Source organism: Ahaetulla prasina, chromosome 1 (assembly GCF_028640845.1).
Source record: "Ahaetulla prasina isolate Xishuangbanna chromosome 1, ASM2864084v1, whole genome shotgun sequence".
Lineage (NCBI taxonomy): Eukaryota > Metazoa > Chordata > Lepidosauria > Squamata > Colubridae > Ahaetulla > Ahaetulla prasina.
In genome coordinates, this window is record NC_080539.1 from 319577064 (window position 1) to 319600265 (window position 23202).

Below are 23202 nucleotides of genomic sequence, written 5' to 3' on the forward strand. Positions count from 1 at the left end.
CATCATTGCTAAATATGGTGTAATTTCACTGAAGAATTTGATAGGTTCAGTTTAATAATCCTGATATTTATCTGAATATATTTACTTTTAATTTTATTGGAGGATTACAACATTCCTTTTAAACATTTCATTAAAGATGGAAAATCAATTTGGTAATCTGATCTACATAATAACTAGTATTTACAGGATGCATTAGCAACTATTCCTTTCAACTTGTTGGCTGGATCTCTAATTTCAGGTGGGTTATGTAGGGATGGCTTTAAGTTTGGAATATGCACCACCCAAAGTGGTTTTGGGTCAGCATTATAAACTTACTTAAATGAAGGCAAAAAACCCCATATAGGACAGGAACGGTAGGCACGCTTGTGCTCTTATGCACACCCCTTACAGACCTCTTAGGAATGGGGTAAGGTCAATAGTAGACAGTTTTTGGTTGAAGCTTTGGGGATTTTGGGAAGAGACCACAGAGTCAGGTAGTGTATTCCAAGTATTAACAACTCTGTTACTGAAGTCATATTTTCTGCAATCAAGATTGGAGCGGTTAACATTAAGCTTAAATCTATTGTGTGCTCGTGTATTGTTGCAGTTGAAGCTGAAGTAGTCTTCAACAGGAAGGACATTGCAATAGATGATTCTATGAGTTAAATTCAAGTCATGTTGAAGGCAGCGTAGTTCTAGATTTTCTAAACCCAGGATTTCAAGTCTGGTGGCATAAGATATTTTGCTGTATTCGGAGGAGTGGAGAACTCTTCTTGTAAAATATTTTTGGACACGTTCAATTGTATTGATGTCAGAAATGTGGTATGGGTTCCAGATAGTCGAGCTGTATTCAAGAATTGGTCTACAAAATGTTTTATATGCTCTGGTTAGTAGTGTAGTGTTTTTGGAGAAGAAGCTACGCAAGATTAGCTTTACAACTCTTAAAGCCTTTTTTGCGATGTAGTTGCAGTGGGCTTTGGCACTTAGATCATTTGATATGAAGACTCCAAGGTCTTTAACAGGGTGGGGGTCATCTGTAAGGTAATGTCCATCAAGCTTGTACTTAGTGTTTAGGTTCTTTTTTCCAATATGTAAGACTGAGCATTTGCTGGTTGAGATTTGGAGTTGCCAAGTTTTAGACCATTCAGATACAAAGTCAAGGTCTTTTTGAAATGTAGTTGTATTGTTGGTTGTGTTAAATAGTTTGACATTGTCAGCAAAGAGACATGATAACAGTGTTCCAATATCTAAGGGGCTGCCACAAAGAAGAGGGAGTCCACTTATTCTCCAAAGCACCTGAACAAGACAAGAAGCAACGGATGGAAACTAATCAGGGAGAGAACCAACCTAGAACTAAGGAGGAATTTCCTGACAGTTAGAACAATTAATCAGTGGAACTTGCCTCCAGAAGTTGTCGATACTCCAACATTGGAGGTTTTAAAGAAGAGATTGGACAACCACTTGTCTGAAATGGTATAGGGTTTCCTGCTTGAGCAGGGGATTGGACGTGAAAACCTCCAAGGTCCTTTCCAATTCTGTGATTCTGTTATATTCTGCCTTGCTCTGCGACAAAAAACTTTCACTATAGATGAGACCAATTAAGTAGGTTGGCATTTTAACACTCTTGAGTTGCACAGCAATCTTAACATTTGCAGACAGTTCTCAATTTATTTGCTTATCCACATTATACTGGTCAATATTGACTACTTTGAAAAACCATGGTCTTGGGTAATAAATGTTGCATGGATTGACTAATCCTATTGTTTCACATTTTCTATATTGGTAAAATTGTTTAATTTTAAAACTATGAAATAAAACTAAAAGTACTAAGAAGTAAAATGAATGCATTTATTTTACAGTTACAGAAGAACAGCAAATCTGTGACACTGAATATATGATACTATATGAAGCTAAAGAACAGGCTTTTCAAGTTGTTTGACATTTAAATTCCTGGAATTTGTGCAGTATCTCCAGTGTACTTCTTATGACATGGTGGAGCAGAAGCCTGGACTATGTTTTTGCTTCAGTCAGTGAAAAAAACTTTGTTTTCTAAGAGAGGATGGAACAGCAGCTATTAATTATGGAGTTAATATTTAACCTGGTGTCCAAAAGCCAGGAGATAATGTTCTTGTACTTAGTTTAAAGCCAGATTTTTTTTTCTTTTTTGAAGTGACCATAAGCTTAACATTATATTGGCTTGTTTTTGGAGAAATATCTTTTAAGTAGTAATAAATTCTGCACCACGGTGTGGCAGTTCTGGTTTTGCTTCTTATTTATAGGGGCAGTTGGTGATAATCTTTCATCGAGAACTTTTGCCTTCCCATGCTTTGTGTGGATATGTTCACTAACATTGCTTTCGGTCCAATCTGAAGATCTCATACTATTCAGAGTATTGCTTAGGTCACACTTGCTTCTTGCTGTGATATTTTAATTTCTAATTATTAGGTTTAATAGATATTTTTTGTTTTTAAAAAAATCAAAGGTAGAAATTATTCAGTGGCATTCTGTTGTAAATAAACTACATATTTCCATTCTCAGTATGGTTTCATGTGTATTTATTTGGGGGCTTTTCAAATACACTTTGCATTACAAAGAGGTTCAAAATGAGTAACAGCTTTAAAAATACAATGCACTTATATGCAGTATAAAACACTTAACTGTGACCGACTACATTAACGCAGGTTTCCAGGAAGAAGGGCACACATTCAAAGTGGGGGGAGATGAGGCAAGAGACAGCCCAGTTCAGAGCTGAATCCTGTGAAGATGAAATGATTTAGGATAGCTCCTCCCTAATATTTCTCACAGTATAACTCTTAGGGTAGGGTAGTAAAGGTTTAGTCTAACAAGAATATATATGGTGTAAGCAAATAAATAATGGAATTTTGGCTAGATTATGTCACATTGCTCTTGGACTAGGCCAGACACTAATGGAACATTAAAATTAATTTAAAATGAATACACTAACTCAAAAAGAAACAGCATTTAAGAGAAGCACCCAGTGGTCCCTAAATTCTTATCCAATTAATAAAGACTTGGTGTGCCTCAAGAACATACTTGAGAGGGAAAAAAGTGTGATGCAGTACAATTATTTAGTGAAGTGTTTTTGGCTAAAGCCCACATGTGTAAGACTGTACTTTGAAAGAGACTTCTAAGTTTTCTGTCTTGATCCTAAAGCCTTTGAATCTACATTAAGCAATTTTGTCTAGGTCTTGGTTGAAAGCAGGTAAATTTATTGTGATTCTAGAAAATTTTGGTCGCTTTTTGAAACTTATCTAAAAGGCCTGCCAAGTTTTTGAAAAAAATATTTAAATCATAAATACAAGAAAAGCTCCTAGAAGAAATAAGGTAATGTTTTCTGGAAGGCTCACTTTTCCCAGTTGTCTGTGCATATTAGAGACTACTGTTGAGTCATTGTTATTTAGGTTGTTAGACAGCAGTTAGCTTGTGGGAAATGAGCATTTTGTGACTAGCCTTACTTATCAATGGTAACAATTTTAAATGTGTCTTTAACTTTCAAATGTGTTCTCTGGGATGACTGATATATATACAACTCCTTTCACCCTCTTGGCAATCTTCGTTTAAGCAAGATCTCAAAAATCTAGCATTAGCCAAATTTAAAACTGCCTCAAGTCATATTGCTAACTAGAATACTTCAAAGTAATATAATTATAATATATATATATAATTAAAATATACAATTTAGCTTCGGTTTTGCAGAAATCTAGTCCTTGATTAAAGAAAACAATATTGTTCTGTTTCCCTTCCCCCAATACTCCCAGCAAAGAGTCCGTCAGAGGCCTTCCTTTTTTTTTCCTTTTATTTACATAGATACATGTCCTGGCCACGTCTACCCACGGGCCTGCCAAGTTTCTGGAGATAACGAGGAAATTATAGATAAGGCCAGAATTACTCACGAATATATTCTTCCCTCCATTGAAATAGTTAGCTCGCGCCAATTCATTAGCTCGCGCCAACTCATTACTTTGTCCAAGACAAAAAACCAGGAAGTCCCGCCTCCTATTTATAGTCTCTGCAGATGTCACTGCATGACAATTATGACTTGGCTTTGTCCCAACTCTTCCGCTGCTGCGCACGCGATCACGCTACGTGACCTTGCATCGCCTCCAAAACTGTTCTTGGGCGTTGCCAAATCAGAAGGAGGCTCCATGGAATCAGGCTGTGCCGGCCCTCCCCTCCCTTTGAGTGGGTGCCAGGGAGGAAAGGGCTCAAGAGAAGCAGGGCTGGCCAGGTCTTCTCCTCACTTTCTGATTCATCCGAGTCGAGGAGTCCGGGTCCAGGAACCTGGGTCAGCAGGGCCCTTCCCCCGCGGTTGACGATCGGGATCCGGTGGGGCTGGGTTCTGCTCATGGAAGGCCTGCACGAGGTCAGGGGCATGAACGTCCGAGGCATCTAGCCAGGAGAAATCAGTCCCGTAACCCTTCCACGCGATCAAATATTGGAAACGACCCTTCAGCCAGCGGGAGTCTCGACGCTGTGGACTTCAGATTCCTCCGATCCGTCCTCGGCCACAGTGACGGGTGCTGTTGGGCACCGAAGGGGACTCGGTGTGCCCTCAGGAACCAGAAGGGATCCCTGAAAAACGCGGTGGATCCGCATGGATCGTGGCAGGGTCAGTCGGTAGGCTACCGGGTTGATGACTGCCTCGACAGGGAACGGGCCGATGAATCGGTGGTCCAACTTCTTTACCGGGCGGTCGGACGGGAGGTGTTTGGTGGAGAGCCACACCCGGTCTCCAACTGCCAGCGGGGGCGTTGCCCGTCGGGAGCGGTCGGCGGACCGTTTGTAGTCCTCCTTTGCCCGATTCAGCTGCTGACGTACCAACTGTTGGACCGCATGCAATTCCGTCAGGAAGGTCTGCGTTTCGGGAACAGGAGAGTCCGTGGTGCCAGAGGAAGAGCATGGATGGTACCCACATTGGCAAAGAACGGGTCATCTGAGTAGAGGTGTGCTGAGAGTTGTTAAAAGCAAACTCCGCCAGGGACAGGTAGTCGGCCCAGTTGTCCTGTTGCTGGTTGATGAAGCAACGGAGATACTGTTCCAGTATACCGATGACCTTCTCTGTACCCCCGTCGGTCTCCGGATGGTGCGATGACGACAGACATACCTGCACCTCCAACGCGGCCATCAGGCTCTTCCAGAAGCGGGCTGTGAACTGAACTCCGGTCCGAAACCACCCTGTCCGGTAGACCATGGAGGCGGAAGATGTGCTGCAGAAAGAGACGGGCGTTTTGCGGCTGTGGGCAGTCCGCGGCATGGGATGAAGTGTGCCATCTTGGTGAGCATGTCCACCACCACCAGCACCGTGGTGAACCCAGAGGACGGCGGCAGGTCTGTCAGGAAATCCATAGAGATCGCCCCAGGGTCTGTCGGGTGTCGGCAAGGGCTGGAGGAGCCGGGAGGGCCCCGTGGCGGTCTTGGCTTGCCGCACGGTACGCAGGATGTCACGTAGGCATGTATATCATGCCGCACTGGGCCACCAAAAGGTCCGTGTCACCAGGTGGAGGGTCTTGAAGAACCCAAAATGTCCTGCTGCAGGGTTGTCGTGGCACTGGGTCATGACGAGGGCTCGGAGTGGTCCTGTGGGCACATATAATCGCCCAAACTTGAGTAAGTCCTCCTCCAAGGTCCAAGGAGACGGGGCCCACCTCCGCTCTCCTTTGCTGCGACCAGGCGCCCTGGCGCTGCGCCTCGCACCTGGGCCCGCAAGTCCACTGGCTCCCGTGCTGCGGCCAAGGCTTCTGCCGCAGCACTGTCCGTGGAGGAAGGGGTCCTTGGCGCAGAGGTACTCTGGCTTGCGGGACAGGGCATCCGCCCTCCGGTTGTGACCGCTGGGAATGTAGGTCACGCGGAAGTTGAACCGGCAAAACAACGACCACCGGATCTGCCGCTGGTTCAACTTCCGAGCTGTGGTGAGGTGCTCGAGATTCCGATGGTCCGCTCGACCTCCACCTGATGTCGGGCCCTCCAGATGGTGTCGCCAAGCCTCGAATGCAGCCTTGATAGCCAGCAACTCTTTTCCCAGATAGTGTAGTTGCGCTCGGAAGGATTGAGTTTCCGGGAGTAGTAAGCGCAGGAAAAGTGTGCCACCATTCGCCGGAGCCTGTAGCAGCACCGCTCCCAGAGCCACATTGACGCGTCCGTTTCCACCACAAAAGGCCGGACCGCGTCGGGATGCCTCAGGACGGGTTCCGTGATGTAGGCTTTCTTGAGGGCTGTGAATGCTTCTTGCTGCGGGGGGCCCCACCGAATGCAACCTTCTTCCTGAGGAGCTGGGTAAGTGGAGCTGTCAGTGTGGCGAAGCCCGGGATGAAGGTCCGGTAGTAGTTGGCGGCCCAGCAGGCGCTGAACATCCTTCACCCGACGAGGGCTTCCCAGCTACACAAAGCTTCTACTTTACATGGGTCCATGGCTATGCCCTCGGGCGAGATGATATGCCCGAGGAATTCTATGGAAGTCCGGAAGAAGACGATTTCTCAGCCGCATTGAGTTGTTGCTCCAAGCGTTGCAGAACCAGACTGACGTGTCGTAGGTGGCTTTCCCTGGACCGGGAGTAAATCAGGATGTCGTCGAGGTAGATAACCACGAACCGATCCAACATGTCTCGGAACACGTCGTTCATGAAGTGCTGAAAAACGGCGGGAGCATTGGTCAACCCAAATGGCATGACAGTGTATTCGTAGTGTCCGTATCGGGTGCCGAATGCCGTCTTCCATTCGCCTCCTTCTCGTATCCGCACCAGGTTGTAGGCCCCCCGGAGATCGAGCTTGGTGAAGATCGTGGCCTCCCGCAACCTTTCCAGTAGCTCCGGGATGAGCGGCAGGGGGTAGCGATTCCGCACCGTAATGGCGTTTAGCCGGCGGTAATCACAGCATAGGCGCAAGTCCCCTGTCTTCTTCTTCACAAAGAGGACCGGGGCCGAGAGAGGGGACTTTGAAGGCCGGATGAACCCTCGGGCCAGGTTTTTGTCCAGGAAGTCCCTGAGGGCGCCCAACTCGGGCTCCGACATGGAATACAGGCGTCCCACAGGCAGTGGTGCGTTGGGCAGAAGGTCCACGGGGCAATCGTAGGGCCGATGCGGGGGTAGTCGGTCCGCCTCCTTCTCGCTGAACACGCCGGGCGAAGTCCGTCAGCTCAGGAGGCAAGGTGATGGCAGCGGTGGGGACGTTCTGGCCGGCACAGGTGTGGCGGATGTGATCGACGCACTGCAGACTCGGGAAAGAGATGGCGTTCGCGACCAGGCCACCTGAGGATCGTGGGTCCGAAGCCAGGCCAACCCAAGGACCAAGGGAAAATGAAGGTCCGCCGTGACATAAAACTGGATCGCCTCCTCATGGTCCCCAATAGCCAGGCGCAAAGGCTGGGTGGCGAATTTAATGGGGCCGGACACCAGTTCTCGCCCATCAATTGTCTCTACCGCATCGGAGGGTCCACGGAACCACGGGACCGCAAACTGGGTCACAAAGGCCTGGTCCATAAAGTTTGTTGTGGCCCTGAGTCCACCAGCGCATGCGCCTGGAGCCCGTCCGACTGGTTCCCCAACCATATCCGTGTGTCCAGAATCAGATGCCGAGGGGCCCAGAGTCTACTTCCGCAACGCCCAGTGGGGCTTAGTACGTGCCCGACCTAGGGTTTCCCGAGGTCGGGCCTGCCCGCTTCCCGATTGGTCACGCTGTGATTCAGGGACCGGCGTGCGTGCCCCACTTCGCTTTCTGGGGCAAGAAGCGGCGAAGTGGCGGGCTCCCACAGTACAGGCACAATCCCCTTGGCGCCCGGTTCCGCTCCTGGGCTGTTAGGCGAGGTCTGGCCGCTCCCAACTCCATGGGCTCTTCCGCAGCGGTTACAAAACGTGGGGCGACCCTGGGTGCTGGTGGTGCAGGAAGTGGGGTGCAGATGTCGACGGAGGGTCCCGGGGTGCGACGGGACGGTCGCCGCTGCAGACGGGCATCGAGGCGGAGACAAAGGGCACCAAGTTGTCGAGGGTCCGCGCGCCCACGCGGGCCAGCTCGTCTTGCAATTCCTCTGAGAGTCCCTCCTGAACGCTGGCCCACCAGCGCTGCATCATTCCAGTCAGAGTCCTGGCACAAAAGACGAAATTCGCGATGTACTCCTGCAGGGGCGTTTCCTTGACGGAGTTCCTTAAGGCGCCTGGTTGCCGCCAGCATTCGAACGGGTCCTCATACATGGTGCGAGGTGCTGCCAAAACGCTGTTGGTCCGCCAGCAGGGGCTGTCCTGGAGCAAGAGGGCGTGGCCCATCGAGCAGCCGAGCCGGAAAGAAGGTTAATCACGAAGGCCACCTTAGCCCGGTCGTCTGGGAAATCCTCTGGCCTCATAGCCATGTAGAGCTGGCACTGTCCCAAGAAGGTCGGGAACATCTCAGGCTGCCCAGAAAACTTATCCGCACGGTTATCGGGCACTTGCGACGAGGAGGAGGTGGGAGGATGGGGGCTGCAGGCACATTCCTGGCAGCAAGTTGGCCTGCCAAGTGAGCCACTTGCTGCTGGAGCTGTTGATTAGCCGCTTGTAGCTGCTCTAACTGCTGCTGTACCTGCTGCTGATCCATCTTTGGTGGAAGATGTTTTAGTCAGGTCTTGGACAAAATGTTCTGTTTCCTTCCCCAATACTCCCAGCAAAGAGTCCGTCAGAGGCCTTCCTTTTTTCCTTTTATTTACATAGATACATGTCCTGGCCACGCCTACCCACGGGCCTGCCAAGTTTCTGGAGATAACGAGGAAATTATAGATAAGGCCAGAATTACTCACGAATATATTCTTCCTCCATTGAAATAGTTGCCAATTCATTAGCTCGCGCCAACTCATTACTTTGTCCAAGACAAAAAACCAGGAAGTCCCGCCTCCTATTTATAGTCTCTGCAGATGTCACTGCATGACAATTATGACTTGGCTTTGGTCCCACTCTTCCGCTGCTGCGCCGATTACGCTCACGTGACCTTGCATCCTCCAAAACTGTTCTTGGGCGTTGCCAAATCAGAAGGAGGCTCCATGGAATCAGGCTGTGCCGGCCTCCCATCCCTTTGAGTGGGTGCCAGGGAGGGAAAGGGCTCAAGAGAAGCAGGGCTGGCCAGGTCTTCTCCCTCACTTTCTGAATCATCCGAGTCCAGGAGTCCGGGTCCAGGAACCTGGGTCACAACAAATATGCTGAAAGCAAATGGAGACTTATTAGTTGTTTCTACTTTAATTCCAATCTTTTTAGTCCCTCTTGGGATAGCTGTTTTACGATGTCGGCCTCAGTACCACTCTGGGATTTGAGATTTCTGTTGATTAAAAGAATTCATTACATTATTGTCAGTAAAAGTACTAAAGTGATCATCATAGTGGCAAAATTAGCACACATGAATCCTTTCTAAAAAATCGGGTAGCATGTAGTTTTCCCATCTTATCCTTTCAACAGTCTGTGAGTTAGTCACACTCTCGTTTTACTTAAAGTGAGAGAGGTTTATGATAGGGAAGAAAATTATATCAAGTGTTTAAGGGGCAGGAGGAGGAATCTGGAGGAATTGCTAGTTTATGAAGTTTATTGTTTTCTTGCTGGCAGGATAGGGAGACAGTTGCCATCTAGGTTCTCTTGTTTTCCCTATTTCCATATCTATTTGCAATAATAGAAAGGTAAATGATTATGCCAGTGTGGCATACCAGTTTTGCAGACCTGATGAAGAGAAGGTTGAATATACCTTGAAAGATTTATGGAATATCTGGTTTCATAAATCACAGGCAGAAATATAATAACGCTAGTGCATGTTGACATCTACTGAAGCTGGGTACGGCTCTCTGAATCATGGTTACACTACAATCATTAGCCTTTTGGTGGCATCAACCTCACTACATATTTTTTAGTACAGACATAGTTTCCTTTCATACCTTTTCAATTCAAACTGCTGTTGTTTTTCTACTGTGTCAGTGGCTTCTCTCCCCTTCTTTTTCACAAACTCTTCATTCAATCCAAAGTGCTGCAAGGTGTCTTTAAAAAGCTTCTGTGCTCCTTGACAGGCACTATGCTTTGGAATAAAAAGAGAGATCTTAGAAACACTTTTCTCTCTCACAAATAAATTAATAGTAATTTAAAAAAAAAAATCTTAGGTAAACTCTAAAATAAGACAGTTGCATATTTAGAAAATACATTTTAAATAGTAGATTTGAGGTAATTTTTTAAAAATTCCTCAATTGCAAAACATTTACTGTTGTGACTTGTTCAAATAGGTAAGGTCTGTTCTTCACGCGCATTTTCATCTCTTCTAGTTCTTTCTTATATTCTCTTGTTCTTTTCTGGCCGTTTTGCCTGAAACAAGAATTAAATTTACTGCCTGAAATAATCTGAATTACTGTTCATATATGAAAAAAAGCTTTGTTCTGCATAATTCCCAGAATAGAGGATACTTTGCCTTCAAAAATAAAATTGGTCTCTATTTGTTAAGGATTTAACCGATCTTTTTAGTCTAATCTTGTAAGTTACTCTTGTTCTAATACAGTGTAATTCTAGTATATTTTATTTGTTTGCATGCAATTTTGGAATTGGGAATTGTGCAAAAGCAGCCTGTAAATACAAGTAAATAAAGTATAATAATTTTGTATGATTGCTACATTTTGGGCACAATTGAAAGCCAATCCATCTAAACTGTATAGACATATAATCCATCTAAAACTGTATAGACATATAAACACATAAACACATAAACAGTACTAAGTAATCTATATTTAAATATTTTGCTCTCAGTATTACTTGGTAAATATATAATACTGACCAGTTTTGCTTTAGTTTTTCTTTGTGTGTCTCTTCCAAACTTTTATGTGGGTCCATAGCTTTTGCTCGACAAATCACTGATTTATGTATTGCTTGGCATTTTTTTCTTTGTTGCTCTGCCCAGCGAGCTCCTTCATTCTCCTTGTATTTCTTATTTTCTTGGAGGAGTCTATAAATATAGATGTGGCTATTGGAACATATATGTTAAATAGCCTTTGACTTATGACCAGTCAATTAAATGTTCAAAATTACAACAGGCTTGGAATCTAGCTATCATAAATGTTGTATCCCACATACATGTACCCCATTATCACATGAGTGCATTTTGGGGTACTTGGCAATTGTCTTGCCTTTATGACTGGTAGCTCCTGTGGTCATGTGACCATAATTCTCCTACCCACCTCCGTCTCCAGCAAAAAACTGCCCATCCCGAACAGGTTTGCACATGACCACTGCTATGGTGACAATTATGACAATTTGCTTAATGACCTCTGCAAAAAATATTGTAAAATAGGGTGCAGTCAAATGGGTGACTCATTTTACAAGTGTGATAATTTACAAGCAGAAATATGATCCCAATTGCGGTGGTAAGCCAAGGACTACCTTTATTTATTTCAAAATTAGATCACAAGTATACAAATTGAAGTAAAATCTGTTAGTTTCTTATAAACCTTTTAAAAAAACTTTTAAGCCTCCCCGTAATGTGCTTGATAGCTTTTTTCATGTAATACAGAATATACTTTCAGAGATAATCTCCATCAGATGTTGATTTGGATGGGAACAAAGGAAACAAAGGAAAAGAAGTCAGTGTAAGCCACAGCATTTTGACTTGGGCAGCATTCAAATCATTTCATCTTGTTTTCTCCAATTCCAAGTCAAGCTACGATGAAGCTAAGAAAAGTTATACCATTTTATGACAAAATATTTCTAAAATATTACTATAAAATACATGTATTTTTCAGCAGTATTTATAAAAATATTTTACTTACTTAATAGCACTTGCCCTCTTTCTCACTGCATCTGTAATATATATTGGAAGTGTATTGGTAGAGAGGGATGAAAGACAATTAAAAGACCGACTTCTTTGTATTGGAGCCGTAGAAGGTTGCTGAAAATCCTGAAAGCAAAAATACTTTTTGCTAAGTTTTTTTTTTAATTCTGTGACAAGCACAATTTTAAGTGCAGATATTCTTTCATATGTGTTTCCACCGTATGAGTATGTAACATTTTACTAACTTGCAAAAGCCTTGTAAATAAGTGCTCTGTTAATATATGTATTAATACACCCTGCAAAATTCCAAAATATACCATCATTACCACACAGAAAATAATCATTAACTACCTTTTTACCCAAGTTTCAAAGAGAAAAAGTTTTATGCAAAATAAGCTGGCTAGTTGTCGTCTTGTTCTATAGATATAACTTGAAAGCCCTGATAATTATGTGCTTGCTTTTAGCTTGACAATTTATTTTAAATCCTTTTAACAATTCAGAAACTGTGCCCGTGAAAGTAAAATACAAATACAAAATACAGGTAGTCCTCGACTTACAGCGGTTTGAACTTACTTCAAGTCACTTAACAAATGTGGGGAGAAAAGGCATAAAATGGGGCAAACCGCACTTAACAAATTTCTCATTTTACAGCATTTTGGAATCAATTGTGGTCATAAGTTGAGGACTACCTGTATCAATAACAATATCTGTAAAAACAATGGGCTTAATCCAAAATGAATTCAGGTACAATATTAAATTCTCCAGCAAGGCATTTCTGAAGCCATAAGATTCTGCAGTCGTCAGGTGGAAAGAAGTGTTTGCCTTGCAGATTATGCTAATGAAATGCTATGGCTTTTTCATTGGCAGTGCTTTGCCCAAAAAAGCTAAGAACAAGACATATCATGGAAGACAAATAGCCATAGCATTTAGGCCATCATGTTTCTCAGGCACAGCTTCAGGTCTCAAGCTACTCTGGCTCAAAGCTATATAATATACATTGTTCAACTATCAAAACTTTTGACAACCAATAATGTCAGCTATTAAGACAGGATTCTCCCCCTAAGTACAAATTGTTCTGCCTATAGTGGAAGTATAGCCTCTTCTTTTCAATTCAATTCTCCCAATCATACAAATATTTTTATGATAAGAGTTCCAGTGTGGCGCATAGGAACATCAACATGCTGGCATATTTCTCCATTAGCATCCACCAGACTAATCATTCCCACATTAGAAATCTGTCTATCTGCTTACACAAAGGAACATTCAATTAAATTGGTGCTATGCCCATCATAGCACCAATCAGGAAGCCCTACAGAAGACATATTGCAAAAAGTTATATAGCACAGTGTTCAAATGTGTCCACCAGTCCAAAATGATTAGAGGGATCCTTTTCTATTTGAAATTACATTAGCACTGGATCTCAAATATAAACTGATATTGTTATGGCTGTTGTTATTATATTTCCCAATAGATATATGCTTAACCTAAAATTTTCTCGCTGTTTTGAGTGATAGAAAATAATTGTTTATGTTGCGGATATATTTGCACCTGTAGAAATACAAAGAAGTTAAAGCAAATCCTTTACCATCATCTTGTCACACATTTTATGTCTGCAACTGAGATTTGCTGTTCTCAGCCTGAATGGTTTATTACGAGTTGCTTCTTTAATTTCTTGTTTGGTTAGTACTTTTCTCTGAAATGCCCAGTAAAGTTCTTCAAAATCAGGCACTGAAGTATTAATTCTTGGCTTAAAACTAAAGTTGCCTTGCAGAAAACTCAACTTTTGCTCCCTATTTTTGGAGGCAATTTGGGATTTTTTATCCCTTTGTTTATTGTCAAGCTCAATGGGGGCCCAGGACTTTTCCAATAATTCCTTGGCTCTCAACTGAATACGGATTTTTCTTAAGAGTTCAGCTTCTAGGGATTAAAAGAAAAAAAATAATGAACATTCATCCTATGACAATTTACATAAAAATATACAATGGAAAATGCCAAAGTACAACAATCTTTCTCAATATAATATTTGTTTTGCCTTTTGGAAACTACCTATACCAAGCAGTATAAGCAGCTGGCTAGGAATTTTAGAGAGGCTTATGATAGAGAACGCTAATGCATAATGAGGCTTTTAAATGACAACAGAACACAAATCTTTAACTTAAAATAATTATGTGTCATCAAATCAGTATTGATTCTGTGCGATCACAAAAATTTTCTCCCAGTAAACTAAAAACCCAAAATTCAAAATATTAAAGTTGTATAATAAAAAGTTCCTGTGTGAAATATATAACCAATTTGCATTGCATATATTGTGTTGCTGAATAAATATATTCGATTAATTTACTTGCTTTTACTTTGGACAAGTCTTTGTACTGTGATTGAATAAGAGAGACAAAAATTCAAAATCAGATTTTTGTGGCAATTATTTCTCTTTCCCAAATCAAGGAAAATATTAACAACCATTACTATGTTAGGAAAGTCAAAAGTGAATGATTTAATCTTTACCTTCGAATTTATCCCCAAACATTGGCTCATATATGGACTTGGGGATTTTCTTCCTGAACTTTGGTACTATTTTCTTAACTGGTGTTAAAATGTTCAAAAACTGCTGTCTGGTGGCCTCTTTTCTCTCCTCTTCTTTTATCTGAAAGCTGAACGGTTTTTGCATTGAAAGTAGCAGCTCCTTTCTTTTTTGAGTTTCTACCTGTCTACGGATTTCATTCTTTTCCATTATTTCCTGGTAGAGTGGCAGATAGATATGAGCAGGCACAGGTTGTGCTCTAAATTGTTTTTGGCATTCTGCAGACTCTTGCAATTGTCTTTTGTATGCAGTTGACTCTTTTTCAGGCAATGCCTGTGATTTCAGAAACTGAGATTTTTCATGAGTTTCTCGAAGGGTCATTTTGAAGGGCTGAGGAATGGTAACAGAGGAAATCCCAATAGCTGATGCACTCTTTGGTTTTGAACAAGACTGAAGAAATGAGTAATGATTTTTCTCATCCTTTGAGCTATCTAAAGTGATATCAGAGACAGAGTTCCAACTTCTTATATTATCGGACCTAAGAATAAAATAAAAAAAAGTTAAGAGAGAGACAGATAAGTTACATTACATAAATGAAATAAGCTAGCTGTACTTAACATTTTCAAGACTGTGTATGATTTTATTAATCATTTCATTAAATATTCTTTATTTGCAAATTACGATACAAAATATTCCCTCAAAAGCCAAAAAATTACTGGAAGACAAAGAAACCTACATCCCAGTAAATCCAACCCAATAACCTGAGCAAGGGAAACCAGAACCTAACCAAAAAAGATCAAACCACAGAGAACAAAAGTGGTGAACAGTGGTGAATGAAAAGCAGTAGAGCCATTCTACCTTCCTTCTATGGATGCCTCAAATACACAATAATGGATGAATAATAACTTCTAAGGGCCTCTGTTTTCAGACTGAGATACATCACTGAGACAGCTAGATATGTTTTTGTAGACCTGTGACAGGCTTGGAGAGGAAGAAGGTATTCTTTCTGTTGTCCTCAATGTTTAATACTATTGACTGTGGTATATTCAGGGGATTAAGAATAGGGAGCATGGTGTTATAATGATTCTTCTGCTTTCTGCAGGGTAGCTTTAATTGGGTATTGATGGCGTGTGTGTGATCAGACAACTAGCCCTCAATCTCTGCTTTGAGGGTGGCTTCATAGCTTTATCCACTCTCTATTTTCCATCAACACCTATTTGAAATTGCTGATAATATAATCTGTTAGCACGGGACCACTATCATCCAAATTGTGACAAAATTAGTTGCACATATCTGTTTTTAGTAGACCGAGTGATGCCGCCTTGGTGCTTTTCCAGTTTCTGGTGACTGAGGAGGTCTGGATGGTGAAGAATAGGCCTAGACTCAACCTACCTGTAGGTTTTCTGCCCCCTAGGATCTGGATCAAGTGATTTTCCAACATTAACTCTGAATAAGGTTTCATTTATCCAATTAGAGAGCCTGTCAGGCATCTCTAGGACTCATGATTCCTACTTGAGGAGCAGATGGCCAAGGCTGTTGCATAACATTGTCTTGTATGTAATTGTATAGTTTCTAGACAAAGAAACCTTGCTTACAGTCACTTAATCTTCCCAGATTGATTGCTGAAATGCATTCTACATGGAGATGCTCTTGAAGAAGCAACTAATCTAATCCAAAATGCAGTAACACATACTGTATAGATGTACCTCAGTATGCCTACATAATACTGTTACTTCATAACTTCCACTAAATCCTGATAGGCAGATGCTAGAACCTTTTATGAGGATTTTAAAGACTTTAGAAAGAAGAAAGAATATAAAAGCAATCCATTTGACCAAGTTTAAAATAATGAGCTACTCAATAAAGCAGTTATTTGAGAAAGTTAAAAATCCCCCCCTTATTTGGAAGGGATTTTAATCACTTCTTGACTGGGGCTGGATGACAATGGCTATTTTGGGTAATGTTTAATTAATTATAAATCAATTTTTTGAGTGTGACTGAATTTTGATTATTTGAAGAGAAGTAATAGAGAGGGGAATGTTTAAAAGGGAAGGATGGTTTCAGACTGGTTATAATAAACACAGTTTGTAACACTTATGTTGTCATTTCTGATAACTCCTAGGGGACTTTTGCTGTTTCACAGGAAGGGATGATTTTATTTATTTATTTATTTATTTTATTTGATTTTTATACCGCCCTTCTCCCGAAGGACTCAGGGCGGTGTACAGGCATAATAAAAAACCGACAATACAATATACAGATTTAAAATACGATTTAAAAAACTTATTTAAATTAGCCCAATGATTAAAATTTACCATACTAAAACCCCGTTTAAAATTAATAAATTTAAGATTAAAATCCCGATTTAAGCCAGCCCCGCGCGGATAAAAAGGTGAGTCTTGAGTTCGCGACGAAATGTCCGAAGGTCAGGTATTTGGCGTAAACCCGGGGGAAGCTCGTTCCAGAGTGTGGGACCCCCCACAGAGAAGGCCCTTCCCCTGGGGGCCGCCAGCCGACATTGTTTGGCGGACGGCACCCTGAGAAGTCCCTCTCTGTGGGAGCGTACGGGTCGGTGGGAGGCGTATGGTAACAGCAGGCGGTCCCGTAAGTACCCAGGTCCTAAGCCATGGAGCGCTTTAAAGGTCATAACCAACACCTTAAAGTGCACCCGGAAGGCCACAGGCAGCCAGTGCAGTCTGCGCAGGAGCGGTGTTACATGGGAGCTACGTAGCTCCTCTATCACCAGCGCAGCTGCATTCTGGACTAACTGAAGCCTCCGAGCGCACTTCAGGGGAGCCCCATGTGAGAGCATTACAGTAATCCAAGCGAGAGGTAACGAGCGCATGAGTGACTGTGCATAAGGCATCCCGATCAAGGAAGGCGCAACTGCGAACCAGGCGAACCTGGTGGAAGGCCCTCCTGGAGCGGCCGTCAAATGGTCTTCAAATGACAGCCGATCATCCAGAAGGACACCCAAGTTGCGCACCCTATCCTTTGGGGCCAGTAACTCGCCTCCAACAGCCAGCTGCGGCTGCAGCTGACTGAATCGGGGTGCCGGCATCCACAGCCACTCCGTCTTGGAGGGATTAAGCTTGAGCCTGTTTCTCCCCATCCAGACCCGTACAGCCTCCAAACACCGGGACAGCACTTCAACAACTTCATTGGGGTGGTCCGGGGTGGAAAAGTACAGCTGGGTGTCGTCAGCGTACTGCTGGTATCTCACCCCGAAACCACTGATGATCTCACCCAACGGCTTCATGTAGATGTTGAACAGCAGGGGCGAGAGAATCGACCCCTGTGGGACCCACAAGTGAGGCCCCTCGCGGTCGACCTCTGCCCCCCTGTCAACACCGTCTGCGACCGGTCGGAGAGATAGGAGGAGAACCACCGATATACGGTGCCTCCCACTCCCAATCCCCCCAACCGGCGCAGCAGGATACCATGATCGATGGTATCGAACGCCGCTGAGAGGTCTAATAGGACCAGGGCAGAGGAATATCCCCTGTCCCTGGCCCTCCAGAGATCATCCACCAATGCGACCAAAGCTGTCTCCGTGCTGTATCCGGGTCGGAAGCCGGACTGGAACGGGTCTAGATAGACATCTTCATCCAGGTGTTGGGGCAGCTGTCGCGCCACGGCACTCTCTACAACCTTCGCAACAAAGCGAAGGTTGGAGACTGGACGATAATTACCCAAAATAGCTGGGTCCAAAGAGGGCTTCTTAAGGAGGGGTCTCACCACCGCCTCTTTCAAGGCGGCAGGGAAAACCCCATCCAACAAAGAAGCGTTGATAATCCTCTGGAGCCAGCCTCGTGTCACCGCCTGAGTGGCCAGTACCAGCCAGGAAGGTTTTTGAGATGAAATTTTGGAGGTATCTTGGGCAAGATTATAAAGAGCTGTTTGATTTTATTTTAAGATATACTGATAAATTCTTAATATTGATTATATTTGCCCGGGAATGAAGGGGTTTTTCCTTTTTTCTTTTCTATTATCTTTTTTCTCTTTATGCACCTTTTAACATTTTTACTTTATTTAATGTATCTCTTTATTTTGTGGTTGCATAAATTTCATTTGCTCAATATAATCCTTAATAAAAAAATATTGAAAAAAAACCCCCAAGACTCCTCTCTAGAGATTTTTCTCTGCAACGACAACCCAGTGGATCACAGGTTGTCTAGTATAGTAAAATTAGAAGAGATTGGACAGCCATTTGTCTGAAATGGTATCGGGTTTCCTGCCTGAGCAGGGGGTTGGACTAGAAGACCTTTCCAATTCTGTTATTCTATTCTATAATTTGTTAATCCCATGAAATAAAAAAATCCACTCATTTTACCTCAGATCATTCTGGAATTTTATTGGCAGTATCAGTCTTCCATTGCCCTGGAAAAAATCTTCCAGTTCCTTGTCTTTTCTGGATGAGTGATGAGCATTTTTCAGCTTTTCTTGATATAAGAGTCCTAATTCTAACAAACTCTGCCTGTTTTTCCTTTTGAGATCCTGAAGTGAATCATAAAATTGATCACCTAAACTTGAAGTAGCTATTTGGTCTTGCTGTGGCTTAAGGAAATCCAGTAGCTCATTTCCAGTGATGCTACAACTTAATTCCACTTCTGATTCTGACTCTGGCTCCACTTTAATCGGAAATACCTAAGCAAAACAAAACAAAACAGTAAAACCAAAATATAAAGCAGAGGAAGAACTTTAGAAATGATGTTTGTATTCAAATGGGTCAGCTAGGAATTTATTTGATTAATTACTATTTTCCTGCAAGGTAATCTGCTTTGATGTTACATTCTCTTTAATGCTGCCGTTTCTATATACGCATACAGATAGTCCTCGACTTATGGCCACAATTGCACTCAAAATTTCTGTTGCTAAGTGAGACATTTGTTAAGTGAGTTTTGTCCCATTTTACAACCTTTCTTGCCACAGCTGTTAAGTGAATCACTGCAATTAAGTTAGTAACAAGATTTTTTATTTATTTATTTATTTATTTACATTTATATCCCGCCCTTCTCCGAAGACTCAGGGCGGCTTACAGTATGTAAGGCAATAGTCTCATTCTATTTGTATATTTACAAAGTCAACTTATTGCCCCCCCCAACAATCTGGGTCCTCATTTTACCTACCTTATAAAGGATGGAAGGCTGAGTCAACCTTGGGCCTGGTGGGATTCGAGCCTGCAGTAATTGCAGGCTGCTGTGTTTTAATAAGAGGCTATCTTACAGCCTGAGCCATCACAGATTGTTAAGTGAATCTGGCTTCCCCATTGACTTTGCTTGTCAGAAAGTCACAAAAAGTGATCACATGACCCCCGGACAATGCAAGTAGAAGTCAGTCGCCAAGCGTCTGAATTTTGATCATGTGACCATGGGGATGCTGCAATGGTTGCAAGTGTGAAACGTGGTCATAAGTCACTTTTTTCAGTACCGTTGTAACTTCGGTCACTAAAAGAACTGTTGTAAGTCGAGGACTACCTGCACTTCAGAATAAGACCTAAATTCTGCTAGAGTTAATAAGATCAATAACAACACAACAATTGCCCAAGGTGGCTTTATTTGGAACAGCTTCCATCCTGCGACAATATCTGTAACACCATCAAACTTCCAGGATGGAAGCTGTTCCAAGTGAAGCAACTTTCTGCAATTGTTTTGTTGCTGTTAATTATATTATTGTTCTGTTGCTATCATCATCATCATCATTCCAGGTCCTTGGTAAGGACTTGATAGGTAGACAAAAATGCCAAACCGAGTCTGAACATCTGGCTGACTGTGCAATGATCAATAACAACAACCTTGCATTAACTAGATCCAATGTTATAGTTGGTGAAAAATGTCATTTTTCCAACCACCGTGGGTTTCCTCTAATGGCATCAGCTAGGATGCAGTACACACAGCTGGTCTCCAAGGGCGTGGCCATCGCAGCCAGAGGAAACCGCGCAAGAACAAGCATGGAAAAACACCATGTCGATTTAAAGCAGCCTCCGCCACTAAACCATCCACCATTCATCTTGCCGTGCGTCTGCTTACCCATTGTGGTTCTTCTGAAGGAGGTTTTGCTTGGGCTCCATTAGCAAATTGCGTCACCGTCATATTTTTTCCACTACTGTTATTTTCGCCGCTATTAAACAGCACCACGCTTACCTTGCTATTAATGCCCTGACCAATGAACCGTCTTTTTTTTTGTTTCTCTCGCATAGTGGCAAATGATAACGGGCCGTGCTCTTACGCCCCGCCCCTGACGAAATATCATTGGACAGATTTCGTTAACCTGTCCATTGCCATGGTAATCCCGAGGACGTTTCCGGTAACGAGCGGTTATTAGAGAGACGGATTCGTCATTTCCGAAATAATGGCTGCCGTAGCGGGATTATTTTTGGATCGAGGCGCCGGATTGTATCGTAGGAAGAGTCTCTTTCTTCTCGCGGGGCCTCTCGGCTCTCTGTCGCGGCAGGGTTCAGTGAGAAGCAACGGCTCCAACGCTGTATACGATGTGGTGGTGTCGGGCGGTGGCATGGTGGGAGCCGCCATGGCTGCTGCTCTGGGTATGAGATTTGGCAATAAATCTCCCTTAAAGGCATCCAGAAGTCTGCAAGAAACCCTATTTATTTCAGTCTCCACAGCTTTTAGTAACCTGGTTGTTAAATGAATCTGGCTTCCCAATTGACTTTGCTTGTCAGAAGGTTGCAAAAAGTAATCGCGTGCCCCTAGGATACTGCAACTGACATAAATAGGAGTCAGTTGCTAGCGTCTGAATTTTGATCATGTGACCATGGGGATGCTACAATGGTCGTAAGTGTGAAAAATGGTCTTAAATCACTTTTTTTAGTGGTGGTCGAATGGACACTAAATAAACTTTTGTAAGTCAAGGACTACCTGTACAGAGTTGTATTTGATAGTCCTATGTTGGCTAGAGGAAAAATGAGATAGTGTAACCATATTTGGTTAAAACATAGTTATAGACCAGGGGTGTCCAAACTTGGCCCCTTGAAGAGTGGTGGACTTCAACTCCCAGAATTCCCCAGCCAGCATGAGCTATAAATATGAGCAAGTTGCTGGCTGGGGGAATTCTGGGAGTTGAAGTCCACCACTCTTCAAGGGGCCAAGTTTGGACATCCCTGTTATAGACAATAGATACTCAATTCTCTCATGCAGCCCGAGTTTTTTGATTTTCCTGTGACATAGATGAAGGAATAACTCTGGTACTCAAATCCCCCAGATACTTTACCAGAATTAGGGTACTAAGTATTCTGAGTGTTCAGGAAAAAATCCAAAACAAGTCTATTCCTTGTATGTATGTGTATAAAGGCTTGTATTTCATAATCTTAAAAAAAAATTACTTGATTAAACTTTGCTCAAAAAAATAGTTAAACATCTGATTGCTTCTTTTAAGGGCATGATGTTCATCTCTCTGATAAGAAAATTCTACTACTAGAAGCTCGTCCCCAGAAAAAAATTAAAGATTTATCAACAGATTACAGTAATAGAGTCAGTGCTATCACACCTGGATCTGCCACATTTCTAAGTAGTAAGTATAGCGCTATCAGGTTACCTGTATGCCAACTGTGAATGTGGGTAGCCATACACAGCCATCTTTGTTTATTAACCAAGTTGTTCCAGCTATGACTGCTAAGTAAACACTTGATTGAGAAGATTATGCAAAAATCATTAGTTGTTGCTGTCTTATTCAAATAAAGTTATCTTGCATACCTATGCCAGCATTACTTTCTATCCAAATTAATTATGTTCACAAGCATGTATTGTCAGGCCCATGAAGTTTGGTTAAATGTACACATTGGCTGGAAAATGATTTTTATTGCTGTTTATTACTGTAGCATTTGTAATGATCACTAACTGAGACAGTTGCCAAACAAGGAATGAGTGTATTGAGTTTGATACTTGGTATGAAATTATAGTGTCATGCATTCTATGCAGGATATTAACTTAAGAAAGACATTAATTATTCACATGTAAGGTCTCTTCCAACTCTGTTATTCTATTCTTTTCACATATTCCTGTCCATTGAAGTGTGGTCTTGTATAATTAGCTCTTTATGTATTGGATGAAGAATCGTGGGCAACCTATTATATTTTTGACCCCATGATTCTTCAGTGTTGATACTAAAATCATAAAATATATCCTAGTTGACTGCCTTCTAGCATTTCTCCACATTTCTCTTTATGATTGCTTATTTTTCTGCATATTTCAAAAACAAAATCCTTTAAAGCTTTTGTCAGTCTTCTCAAGAAATGGCAATTGGATCAAAAGCTATAAAAATCCATGAAGTGGAGCAAAGACTATTGCAAAAAAAGTAGTTAATAATTGAGTTTTATTTATTCTTTGGCTCTGGTGAGTTCTCATTAAATGTTTATGGATTATGGGAATTAATCTCTGAGATAGTAGGATAATTTTCTTTCTTTTTTAGGTTTTGGTGCATGGGAACACATCTGCAATATGAGACTCAAACCTTTTAGGAGGATGCAGGTGCTTGATAATGCAAAAAATAAATATGTCTGTGGTAATATGTTATATACAATAATAGGTTGTGCAGGTTCTTAAGTTACTTTGTTCTTAGCAGCTACAGTGTATTTCTTCTCTAGAGAAAATTCTATGCATCATACATATGATGCAAAAATCAATTATAATTCTGTTTTAGCAGGGCAATGCAGTGGACGTAAGACATATAAAGTGCTTTATAAAGCTCAGGAGTATTGCTATAGCACCTGTGTGCAATTGTTACAGCATCCTGTGCAAAGATACCATTATTTTAAATAACTGCAGACAGATGCTACAGTTTCATTGTTAATCTCTGAAGCATCTTTTTGGAATTAAATCATTACACAGCCCTAGTTTTAGGAGCTTGTATAAACATGTAACATAATTATTCTTTGCTATGGAGGATGCTCTGGGCCACACCCAATGTTATATGAACAGATAT

At 42.4% G+C, this 23202-nt stretch overlaps 3 protein-coding genes across 9 annotated transcripts in view; 2 read left to right on the forward strand and 1 right to left on the reverse strand.

Moving 5' to 3' along the window:
* ZNF410 (zinc finger protein 410) overlaps positions 1-2516 on the forward strand; it is a 17945-nt gene extending 15429 nt beyond the window's left edge. For all 4 annotated transcript variants that reach the window (XR_009152612.1, XR_009152613.1, XR_009152614.1 and 1 more), the window contains one exon: positions 1839-2516. The gene's annotated coding sequence lies outside the window, so the exon portion shown is untranslated. The remainder of the gene's footprint in view (positions 1-1838) is intronic.
* FAM161B (FAM161 centrosomal protein B) lies at positions 2489-20443 on the reverse strand. The gene is made up of 10 exons (XM_058162310.1): positions 20295-20443; positions 18599-18912; positions 14250-14803; positions 13333-13664; positions 11746-11873; positions 10758-10925; positions 10195-10294; positions 9877-10013; positions 9151-9272; positions 2489-3722 (listed from the first exon to the last, which is right to left on the reverse strand). Exons 1-9 carry the CDS (start codon positions 20355-20357, stop codon positions 9188-9190), a joined length of 1881 nt encoding a protein of 626 aa, XP_058018293.1. The 5' UTR covers positions 20358-20443; the 3' UTR covers positions 2489-3722; positions 9151-9187.
* A 120-nt stretch (positions 20444-20563) lies between these two features.
* COQ6 (coenzyme Q6, monooxygenase) overlaps positions 20564-23202 on the forward strand; it is a 36065-nt gene continuing 33426 nt past the window's right edge. For 2 of the 4 annotated variants that reach the window (XM_058162321.1, XM_058162320.1), the window contains exons 1-3: positions 20565-20809; positions 21658-21792; positions 22690-22748. In XM_058162321.1, coding sequence (XP_058018304.1) covers positions 20617-20809; positions 21658-21792; positions 22690-22748 — 387 coding nt within the window. In that variant the 5' untranslated portion in view covers positions 20565-20616. Of the gene's footprint in view, positions 20810-21657; positions 21793-22689; positions 22749-23202 lie in introns of all 4 variants that reach the window. The other 2 variants (XM_058162322.1, XM_058162319.1) reach the window with 2 other exon arrangements.

Excerpts from the sequence above, each read along its gene's own strand:
- FAM161B (XM_058162310.1), bottom strand. The coding sequence starts at position 20,357 with ATGACGGTGACGCAATTTGCTAATGGAGCCCAAGCAAAACCTCCTTCA. Across the intron at positions 11,874-13,332 it reads AAATGTGTGACAAGATGATG|GATTTTCAGCAACCTTCTAC; the intron begins GTAAAGGATTTG and ends TTTTGCTTTCAG. Across the intron at positions 9,273-9,876 it reads CAGCAGTTTGAATTGAAAAG|AAATCTCAAATCCCAGAGTG; the intron begins GTATGAAAGGAA and ends TTTAATCAACAG.